General features: G+C 55.4%; 2 protein-coding genes across 2 annotated transcripts; one reads left to right on the top strand and one right to left on the bottom strand.

The window, feature by feature from the left end:
* Positions 1–1,858: 1,858 nt before the first annotated feature.
* WDR38 (WD repeat domain 38) lies at positions 1,859–6,289 on the top strand. The gene is given in 12 exon segments (XM_073876745.1): positions 1,859–1,927; positions 2,468–2,529; positions 2,531–2,586; positions 3,692–3,808; positions 3,885–3,982; positions 4,279–4,359; positions 4,615–4,765; positions 4,826–4,928; positions 4,930–4,972; positions 5,743–5,790; positions 5,894–5,968; positions 6,155–6,289. Coding segments are annotated over 12 exon segments (1,038 nt in total).
* RPL35 (ribosomal protein L35) lies at positions 6,268–10,800 on the bottom strand. Its single transcript, XM_025888025.2, has 4 exons — positions 10,624–10,800; positions 10,047–10,183; positions 8,556–8,637; positions 6,268–6,448 (listed from the first exon to the last, which is right to left on the bottom strand). The coding sequence occupies exons 1-4, from the start codon at positions 10,624–10,626 to the stop codon at positions 6,299–6,301; spliced, it is 372 nt and encodes a 123-aa protein (XP_025743810.1). The 5' UTR covers positions 10,627–10,800; the 3' UTR covers positions 6,268–6,298.
* Positions 10,801–11,221: the final 421 nt, after the last annotated feature.

The raw sequence follows: 11,221 nt of genomic DNA, 5'->3' as shown, positions 1-11,221 counted from the left end.
GAGGGGCAGGCAGAGGGAGAGGGAGAGAATCTTAAACAGGCCCCATGCCCAGCATGGAGCCAGACATAGGGCCTCTCACAACCGTGAGATCATGACCTGAGCTGAAATCAAGAGTCAGATGCTTAACTGACTGAGCTACCCAGGCGCCCCCCAAAAAAGATTTTAACCCCAGCTCTACCTCTACCAGCTGAGTAGTCCCTAGGCCTGGTGGGACAAGGTCTTTTCAAAGGGCTCTGGGAGTGATGGGCTGGGCTAGGTTAGGTGGTTCTGGGCCCTCCAGGTAGAGCAGGAACAACCAATTGGCTGGGGAAATGCCAGATGGGGCATGGACCCGGGGAAGGGGGGAAGGGTTTGCTTGTGCAGAGGGAGGGGAGAGGGCCTGGGGAGCCAGACAGTAATGGGGAGCTGTGTATGCACCCATGTCTGGGGATGAGGTGGTGGCCTTATAGGCCCAACTCAGACGGGTCCTTGAGGAGCCAACTCAGTGACCTGGGCCCTTCTGGAGTTAGGATGGGGGTGGGGCTGCCTCAAAGCCACCATTGTTGCCCCATCTCCCGCCTGACTGTCTGGGACCTAAAATAGAGCAAGAGCACAGTGGATTTCGTGAGAAGAGTCTGGCCAAGAGGTCTGGGGCGGGGGGGGGGGGGGGTGGGAGGGGGTGAGTCACGGGTGGAAACCCTTGAGTTGGAAGCTCCCAAAGCCCAGCTGCCCCACCCTCACCCCCAGGGAGCCTGGAATCCACTGGACAGTGGCAGGGAGGGTGTCTCTGTTCCATCCCTGTCCCATTGTGGGGAAGGGACTGGGTCCTGGCCCCAGCTCTGCCATAGAGGTGCTGGATGACTGGGCCAAATCTGCCCCCTCAGAACCTCAGTTTCCCAGATGTACCAGGAGTTACGGATCTAGATATCTGCTTGAAGGCCCCTGGAATTCATGGCAGATGGTCCTAATACAGGCCCACAAAGTCAGACAGACATGGGCTAACTCCCAGTTCCTTTCCTATTGCCTGAGTGACCTTGGGCAAGTCCCCCTACCTTTGTAGGGCTTCCGTTCCCTCATCTGTAAAATGAACATTGAAACCAAGTCCTGTTCTTGCCTGGATTCAGCTTCAACTATCCAACAAGGAACCTGACAGCTCCTGGGGCCTCCTCCCACCACCTCCACATCCTCCACATCCTCAGATGCCACATTTTGTGCTGCCAGGATAACAAGTGACCCCACTTTCTAATGCCCTGTGCTTTACACACACTACCTCTGGTTCCCCCACATTCTGCAGGGCAGAGCTGGGTTTCAGTTCCAGCCCGCTCCATTGGAGCTGTTCAGCCTCAGAACTGGGCACTCCAGGAGGAAAGAGGTCTTGGTCCCAGGGTGGGCTCTCCTGGGCACTTACCATGTGCCAGACCTTGCTCTTGGCTCAAGCCTGCAGTCCCGGGGGGCAGGGATGAACCACCCCATTGTGCACATGGGGAAACTGGTTCCTCTCAAAGGGGTCTGGGAGCCCTCCGCAAACCGCTCGCCTCTGTGCGCCGGTTGGGGCAGGCGCGGTGTGTGGGGCTGGGGTGCCCTCTAGCGGCCGCCGTGGTCCGGCTCGCGGCTGCTGGGCGAGGAAGTCCCTAATTCGGGCCGCGGGTGGTTCTGCCCGCCGCGGCCCCACCTCCCAGGGGCTGAGAACCATCTCTCCCAACCTGTCCTCTTGGCTTCCCGGAGACCCCACGGGGGCTGCGCGCCCCGCCCCGACTGCCACGGAGACCGGTTGTACACAACTTCCTCCATCCCCTCTACCCTGTCCCAAGTGAGGGCCCGCGGGCCGGCCTAGCACCGGCCTACGAGAGAGCCCACCGGGGCGGGCGGCCCGGGGCCCATGAACAGCGGGGCCCCAGGGCCGCTGGCCGTGAGGAGAGTGAAATTCTTCGGCCGGCCCCGCGGGGAGGTGAGGTCCAGCAGGGCTCTGCCGACTCTAGGCTCCTGGCTTTGGGTCTAGAGTGGTTCCTGATTCTGCCTGGTATTCTCTGGCCCCCAGCTCCAGAATGGACTACAGATTCTAAGCTCTGGTTCTAGACGGCTCAAACTCCTGGTTGACTAGTGTTCTTTTGACCTTGGCTTTAAAGTGAACCCGGGGCTTAGAGTAGATCTTGAACTCTTAGTTCTAGGCTCCAGCTCTAGAATGGGCTCTTGGCTGTGGGGTGCCAGGCTCTGCTTCTAGAGAAGGCTCCAGGCTCTACCTTCAGTGAGGCCTCTGAGCTTCAGGCTCAGGTTTTACAGGAATCCAGAGAGGGCTCCAAGTTCTTGCCTCAGACTGCAAGAGTGGTTCCTGCATTCTGGGCTCTGGTTGTAGAGGGAGGCCTGAAGTCCAAGCTCCCACCCGGGGATCCTGGGCAGTGTTTAGGGCTAGCCTGGAGTCTGGGGTCAGGGTTGAGCAGACAGGTGGTTCTTGCCCCAGGATGGAACTACTTTTGTGCTCTCCTTCCAGGTCAACTCCTCCACCTTCTCTCCGGATGGCCAGAGGCTGCTGACAGCCTCTGAGGATGGCTGTTTACGGCTGGGAGACCCAGAGCGGGCGGCTGCTGTGGAGGCTGACTGGCCATGCAGGCGGGGCTCCTCAGGCTGGATGTGGACACAGAGGCCCGTGGTTCTGTCTGGCATTCTGCAGAGCCTATCACAGTGACCTCTGACATCTGGGCTGGGCATCTGGACAAGACAGCCTGGGCAGGGCTGGAGCAGGAGGGCAAGGACACAGGACCTGTTCCCTGGGGCCTCTGACTCCGACATACCTGGACTCAAAGCCTACTACTTTGTTTTTTGTTGTTTTTAATTTTTTAAATAATCTCTACACCCAACATGGGGCTCGAGCTCATGACCCTGAGATCAAGAGTAGCATGCTCTACTGATGGAGGCAGCTGGGTGCCCCAATCCTACTACTGTTTTAAAATATACATATTTACCATCGTAACCATTTTTTAAATGCAGTTCAATAGTGTTAAGTATGTTCATTATGCAACTTGTCTCCAGGACTCTTCATCTTGCAAAATGTAAACTCTATACCCATTAAACTCCCCATTCCTCCCTTGCCCCAGCCCCTGGCAACCACCATTCTTTCTGTCTCAATGAATTTACTCTAAGTACCTTGTCTAAGTATAATCATACAGTGTTCCTTTTTGTGACTTATTTCACTTAGCATAATGTCCCTTACGGTTTATCTGTTTAGCGACTTTTTTGACTGTGATCGTAAGTCATGTCACCTGAGCGAGCCTCTATTTCCCTTCTCTTTAGAATAAGGGATAGTTGCTACCCTATGGGACGAGATAAGGCAAGCCAAGGGCCTAGCACCCAGTAAGGACTCAGTAGATGTAACTACTATAATTGAGACAAAATTCTGGTAATCACAGGGCAGATTGACTAATGCTATTAATATGGGAAGTCCAGCGCTGGGACTCTGAACCCAGGGTGAGCTCTCAAAGAAGTTTCTGTGAGGCGCCTGCATTCACTTTTGGTGCTGATTTTATAAATGGGCAAATCAGGGTTGGGTGTTCTAGGCCAAGCCACGGAAGCTCGGCTTGCCAGGTGGCTGGACGGTTGGAAGGGAGTGAGGAGAGGGAAGGGAGGTGCTAAGGCTGGAGAAATTAGCAGGGGCCGGTCAGCAAGGGCCAGAAGGGGAGGGCAGCACCCCGTTCCCTGACTACAGCTGCTTCCCCAGGCCCTAGGCAGTTCTGCCGCTTCTCCCCTGATGGCCGCCTTTTTGCCACCACCTCCCATGATTGTACCATCCGGCTGTGGGATGTAGCAGAAGCTAAGTGTCTGTGTGTCCTCAAGGGTAAGTGAGATGGGACGGGAGCCAAGCAGCCAGTGTCCCCTTCCACCTTGCCCTGCCTCCAACCCGGTCTCTGCAGGTTACCAGCAGAGTGTGGAGATGGTCAGCTTCAGCCCTGATGGAAAGCAGCTGGCATCAGGTGGCTGGGACAGGCAGGTGACGTTCTGGGAGGTGCAGGTGTGTGGGAGGGTGGCCAGAGCGGGACCTGGGACCCAGAGGAGATACACCCCACCCCCGACAGTGGCCCCAGAAAGGTCATTCCATCTTCCCCACAGCCCACACCCACAGCTGGCAATCCATCTGCCAATGAGGTCCCCCCGGCCTGGACTGTCCTCTCCCGTCAAGGTCTCTGGCGTCACCCCAGACCCTGTGTCACATTACCCAGGCAGCCCACAAGGAGGGCCTGATCTGACCCATCTGAGGCCTAGAACCTGGTGCCCTCCAAATCCAAAGCTCAGGGCTCTCTCCTGTAGTCCGGGCAGATGCTGCACCACTTGGGAGGGCACCGAGACTCCATCCAGAGCAGTGACTTCGCACCCAGCTCAAACTCACTGGTGAGCCACACCACCTGTGCCCGACCCTACCTCAAGGAACCTGGAGCCCACATTCACTTTCCTACTTGGGGCTGAGCCATGGTTAAAATTCCAGACCTTGACTGGGTGACTCTGCTCTTCTGAGCCTGTCCCCTCATCTATAAGCTGGGAAATTCAGCAGGGTCCAGAATGTCTGCTTTCTTGGAGTCTGGCCAGCTAGGAACCACAACGGTGGGCATGGCCTGGCTGGTTCATGCTCACGGCAGATGTCTGCAGGCCACTGGCTCCTGGGACTCCACTATCTGCATCTGGGACCTGCGGATGGGGACCCCAGCAACCTTCCACCAAGAGCTGGAGGGCCACAGGGGCAACATCAGCTGCCTGTGCTACTCGGCATCTGGCCTCCTGATGAGCTGGGTTGCCCTGGGTTCTAGGCTGGCCCCCTGCTGGTTCCAGACCCATGGGCTTAGAGCTGTCTGCTGTCCAGGCTTCTGGCTCCTGGGTAAGACTATCCACATTTGGAAGCCCTCTACCAGAAGCCTGCTTGTTCAGCTCAAGGGCCATGTTACCTGGGTGAAGAGCATTGCTTTCTCCCGATGGGTCACAGCTGGCCAGTGCCGGCTACTCCCACATGGTAAACCCACCCCACCAGGCCCATCGTCCTGGCAAAATCCTATCCCCACACCTTCCTTTAGCAGAGCCCTCTGCAGTCTAGAAATGTCCACATCCTATCTGCCCTAAATAGGAGGGTGCCATGGGCAGAACCCAGGTGCCAACCACTTCTGTAACTAATGCGTGGCACTAAGCTCTGTGCTGGCCCAAGTGGCATTGACACTTTTTAATTTTTATTTTGTAAAGATTTTGAAAGCATGCACACAAGAGAACATGAGCTAACAGGAGGGTGCAGAGAGAGAAGGAGACTCCCCACTGAGCAGGAAGCCCAACGTGTGGCTCAATCCCAGGATCCCGGGACCATGACCTGAGCCAAGGGCTGACGTTTTAACACACCGAGCCACTCAGGTGCCTCCTTTTTTTTCAAGTGTGCGTGGGAGCAGGGAGGGAGGAAAGGCAGAGAGAAAATCTCAAACTCCCTGCTCAGTCCAACGCAGGGCTCGAACTCATGACCCTGAGCCCAAACCAAGAATCAGAGGCTTAACCAACTGCACCACCCAGGTACCCCTGGCATTGACATTTTTAAGACTCATCATAGCTTCAGGGAAAAGGAAATTGCACTACACTGAGTTTTTGCATCAGATATTCTGAGCATGTTAAACATACCTCACAGACAACAAAACCCAGGCCAAGGGGTTAAGAGGTTGGCTAGGACTCACCCCAAAGTGATTTTAAGGATGCCAGACTTGTGGGGTGAGGTCTCCCCACCCTTCTGCTTGTTTTTATTTCCAGGTTAAAGTCTGGGACTGCAACACAGGAAAATGCATTGAGACCCTGAAGGTAAGGCCTGTGGGCATAGCACCCAAGGGTGTAGTAAAAGGCCTGCCAGGGGAGGCTGGGGACAGGCAGGACATGCACCCCAAAAGTGAAATGCTTTCGGCAGGGAGTCCTGGATGTGGCCCATGCCTGCGCCTTCATCCCAGATGGGAAACTCTTAGTGTCTGGAGCTGCTGACCAGGCAAGATGCCAAAGTCCGCTGCTCGATCAGATCACCCAGAGCCTCTCGGATATATCACCACCACAATGGTTCTCAGATCTCAAGCCCGTCTCTCCCTGCCCAGAGCCCATGCAACCTGGCGGAATGAACTCATGAAAGGACAGTGAGGGCACTTCCACATCACAGCCCCCAAACCAACCCCAACAGAGAACCCACCAGATCCCCGTGGCCAGGACTGTCACGGCCCCACACCAGGGTACAGCAGCCCACCTCTCCAGCTCGGTCAGTCGAAACGCCCGCAAACACAAAGCAACACCAGCCAGTTTGTCTGTGTTTTATTGACGCCAGTGCTCAGGCTTTGACCGCGTACTTCCGCAGCGGGTACAGCCGCTCCTTCCGCTGCTGCTTCTTGGTCTTCAGGTTCTCCTCGTGCTTGTTCAGCCGGCGGCGCATGGCACGTGTCTTCTTGGGTCGCAGATCCAGGGGCTTGTACTTCTTACCCTGGGTGACGGGAGAGCAGGGGGTGTCTGAGCACCAGGGTTTAGGAGCTACTGTGGCAGCAAAGGAAGCCCCAGAAGCTGGAACCGAGCTGCTGGGGGGCATGGGGAGGATGCCGGAAGCCACTGAAGGAGGCCACGGGGGTGCGCAGGTTACTCTGTAGACCTGAGTGTGAGGAGGTGTAGTACACCCAGCCCAGCAGGGGACTAAGGCCCTGTGGGGGGAGCTGTCCTAGTGATGAATCAGACTTGGTCCCTGCTCAAGGAGCCCCCAGCCCAGTGCGAAAGACTGAACAAGCTAACAAGTGGCCCATCACTGGTGGGAGGAAAGAGATTAAGAAGGCTTCACCTAATGACTGGCAAGAGCCTGGAAAGCAAGCAACTTGGTGAACACCACTTCCAAGGGGGGGAAAACAGCATACACAAAAGCCCCGAAGAATGGCAGCTCAGGTGCTTTCTGGAAACTGCCAACAGCTCAGAGGCGGAGGCACAGGACTGGGGTGAGCTAAGTGGGGTAACAGTGTCAGGGCAGAGAGCTGCCGAAACCAGCCATGCAGATGGGAGTAAGCGCTAAGGTGGGGGCTCGGAAGCACGAGTCTTCACCCACCCACATCCCGGTTACCTGCAGCACAGGCCAGGGCCTCGTCCATTTCAGCCCGACTAAGCCCTCAGAGCTCGGTTGTCTGCCAGAGGAGGCACTAGCCACACACGCAGTCACCATTAAAAACCCAGGCCTTCAACCACCACAGCCACCATGTGGCCCGAGGTCACTGTACCGGATGGTGCAGACAGAGCACTTAGAGCACTAGAGAAAGTCTATCGGACAGAACTACCACAGTGCCTCTTCCAGAGGCACTGGAAGAAGACAATTCTTCCTGACGACCACCTCTATGGTCCCCCCAGAGCCTGATCAAAGAGTTTCAAGCCCAATTCTCAGAAAGACGCTCCCACACACAAATGTACACACATCCAGGGATGGCGTCACCCCCCCAACCCAACAGTACATGCTACTGTCCCCTGGGACAGCCAGCCCGGGCCCACCATGAGGGCTTTTTTGACAGGTCAAAGCCTCCAGCTATTCAAACGCTAACTGGGATGTTGATGTAAAGCCGTTTTGTGATATACTCAAAGCCCCTCACCAATTGACTTTAAGAGAGATCTCTTACTGGTTCTGCTTCACTACTTAAGCCCTGATAACGCCAGTATTAAGGGTAAGACCAAAAATGGTCGTAAAAATCCTAGGCCAAGGGGCCAAACACCTGTGGAATTCTCCCAGGAGCACTCAATCCACCCCTCCCTAAGACATGGTTTGGAACACAGACCCAATCACTCCATTCACTGTAGGTGACTCTGGGCAATTTAACCTCTCTACACCCTGAGGTTCCCATCCGAAAAATGAGAGTATCAGATGCTTGAAAGTGACTGACATAGTGCTGGTTAAGACAACTAAAACACTTAATTCTCACAGACGGCCCAAATTCACTCAGCTGGTGAGGATGAATTCAAAACCCAAGGCTCCAGCCAGACTCTCACCACACTGTTGATTTCCAAAATGTATCAATCTGAAAGGTTTTATCTGTCAGCTAAAAAGCTAGCCATAATACATGTTTTTAATGGAAATGAAGAATTTAGGAAAGATGACTCCAAACACACACGTTTCATATAAGGCTATTAAAGATGCAAAACCTCTGAAGAGTTTAAAATGTGAAAGATGTACAGCATTTAAAATTACTTAAAAAAAATCATTGTTTTCATAAAAAGTTTATACTGATTCCTACAATAAAACCTCAGAGATTAATATTTTCAACTATTAAGGTATCAGTTATGATTAAGAAATTAAATATTTACTAAAGGAGCCTTGCAATAAGTTTTCTACATACCACATCATCTTTGCTTTCATTCTTAAAGACAGCTGCAGCCCTGAGGAAATATGGTCTGCGTGCCATGCTAGTGGTAAGATGCTGGTTAAGAAGCAAACCCACCTACAAGTTGGAAAGGCTCTGTAAAGCCCAGTCCCATGCACCCCAGCAGAAGCTCTTTTTCTGGCCAAGGGAGGGCTGGAACTTTGCTCCCTGCAGCCAAGCATCCTAACTCCCCTAGCCCAGGCTCACCTTGTAGAATTTCCTGAGGTTCTCTTTCTGCGTCTGGTTGATGACCGTGAGAACGCGGGCGATGGATTTGCGAACAACTCGGCTGCAAAAGAGAGAGCCATCAGTGAAGGTGGTGGAGCCCTACAATGCTGCCACCCCCTCAAAGGCATCTTACTCAGGACCTGACCCAGATGTCATAAGGCAGGAGTATTCCCCACCAGCTCATCCGTATTCACCCAAGAGGTACCTAACCCAGTCCAGGAGGCAAGTGTTTTGGGGGTAAGGCCCAAAGACCCTAGGAGGTGGGCATCTCACAAGTAGGGACAGGGAAGGGCTTCTGAGAAGCTGAAGAAGTGGAGGGTAGATTAGGAAAGATCTTCCATCCCAGGCCATATAGCCTCAGAGCTGTGAAGACCTAACCGATGCCGACCTGAATGAGCTGTGGGAAATCATCCCACAAGCCGGGCGACCAAATTAAGGAGTCACAGGAGGGGCCGCTTGGGAGGGAGAAACAAGACGTTTGAGAAGTAGAAAGGCGATGGGGGGAAAGGATAAACCTAGGAATAGGCTGGGAATAAGTGATCTGAGTCATGTTGAATAGCAGGCAAGGTGGGGGAAATAGCTGGTAAACACGGTCTTGAGGACTCAGCATGCAACTTGTGTGTTCCCCAACTCATCCAACCCCCTCCCCGCACCAGAGGTTGGTTGTTGGGGGCCCATTTTATTTTATTTTTTAAAGATTTTATTTATTTGACAAAGAGAGACACAGCGAGAGAGGGAACACAAGCAGGGGGAGTGGGAGAGGGAGAAGCAGGCTTCCCGCCGAGCAGGGAGCCCGATGCGGGGCTCGATCCCAGGACCCTGGGATCATGACCTGAGCCGAAGGCGGACGCTTAACGAGAGCCACCCAGGCGCTCCCCCATTTCAGAGAAGAGCAAAACAAAACAAAACCTCCTGGGTGGTGAGTCAGCACACCCATTAGGTACGATGTGGCAAAAGAGGAATGTGTGCCCAGTTCAATGGACTCCAAACCCATGTCCCTTTCACAAGTCCTGATGCTTGATGCATGTAAATCAGTAAGTTAACTACAACTCAAGTGAGGGGTGGGAGAAAGGTACCCACCTACCAAGTGAGGGAAAAAAAATCAAGTGCTGGTGGGAGGTAGTAAAAAAGGGTCCAATTATACTTTTCAAGGCAGGGTGAAAAAGGGTCTTGAGGAACAACCCGTTCTTTCTCCGGTCAGAGAGAAGCTGAGCACTCCAGGCAAAAGGACAAAATGATCCAAGGCGAACAGGAGAAAAATCACACAGGGAGTGTCCCATGCGGCTGGGTGCAAGTACGGGGAGCCCAGAGAAGCTGGGTCAGGACGCGCATGACACTCCAACCCACGGGTCCGTTCCATGATCACTTAACCCAACGCTTCCTTCAGCCAACTTCGAAAACCCACAAATGCTTCCGATGCACTGGTGTCCCCCACACCAGAGAACCGGAATTCAGCCGCCCCTCACTCACATCTTGGAGAGCTTGGAAGCCGCGCCGCCTGTCACTTTGGCGACGCGCAGCTGGGACAGCTCCACCTTCAGGTCTTCCAGCTGTTTAAGCAGCTCCTCTTTCTTCTTGCCGCGAAGGTCTCGAGCCTTAATCTTGGCCTGAGCGCAAGTACAGGTCGGGGTCAAACAGCCGGCAGGGCCGCCTCATCCCGCCCAGCGGCCATCCTCCCCTCCACCCGCGGCGAGGCCAGCCCCAGGAGGGGCGCGCTGGGGGCCTGGCTTCCCTCGCCTAGGCCGTGCCTGGGGCAGGGTAACCGAGCACCTGGCGGGCCCGCCTTCGTCCAGGTCCGCCACGAGGCTGAGCCGCTACCGCCACTCCGCAGACGGGAAGACGGAGGCGCCGACAGCGCGGGATCACCTCTCCGGGCCCAAGCCAACAGGGGAGAGCGCGGGAGACCAGCGGTGGTGGCGCAAGGCCACTCCGCACGGCGCCTCACAGGCCCGGCTGGCAGAAGGAACCCCAGCGCTCACCTCGAGCTCCCCACCCCTGGCCCCGAGCCCCACAGCGCGCGGATGGCACCCGATTCCACCGCCCTCACCATGTCTGCACTATCTGCCGCTGCCGCCGCCGGAAAGAAGCCAAGGAAAAAGGAAGGGGCGGGCCTGACCTCCGCAACTACTGCCGGGTGGCGGCGGGCGCGGCCAATGGCCCCGCCGCGAGGGAGCCCTAGCCCCGCCCCCGACACCTCCACCCCCTCGCCTGGGGAGCGCCGTGGTTCGGCCCGTCTAGCCCCGCCCGGAAGAGCCGCGCACCCGCGATTGCTCCGGTCCGCCTCATCTCCTGAGCCGACCCCTTGGTGAAGCCGAGGCCCGGGTGACCGGCAGCTTACCGGAGATGGCACAGTGAGGACTCGAATTCGTCCATCCTGTCATTTACTCGTTCATTCATGCATTCGGTAGACCTTGCAGGATGCCCAGTCCGCTGCTCTGAGCTGCGCGCCAGTGTCCTGGGGGTGGAAGGGATGAGGGCTGAGGATTTTCAGAGATGAATTAACACGGCTTCTACCTTGGAAGACTTTAAAATCCGAACTGGCGGGGAGAGGCAGGATCCGACAGCTATACTCCCAACTCCATAAACCGTTCTAGTGGAGGCAGCATGTGGCGCGAGAAAGCATTCAGGGCTTTTTAGTGAATCCG

Source organism: Callorhinus ursinus, unplaced genomic scaffold (genome assembly GCF_003265705.2).
Source record: "Callorhinus ursinus isolate GAN/ISIS: 27379988/994484 unplaced genomic scaffold, GSC_fseal_2.0 scaffold24, whole genome shotgun sequence".
NCBI lineage: Eukaryota > Metazoa > Chordata > Mammalia > Carnivora > Otariidae > Callorhinus > Callorhinus ursinus.
This window is presented reverse-complemented; position numbering and strand designations above follow the sequence as displayed.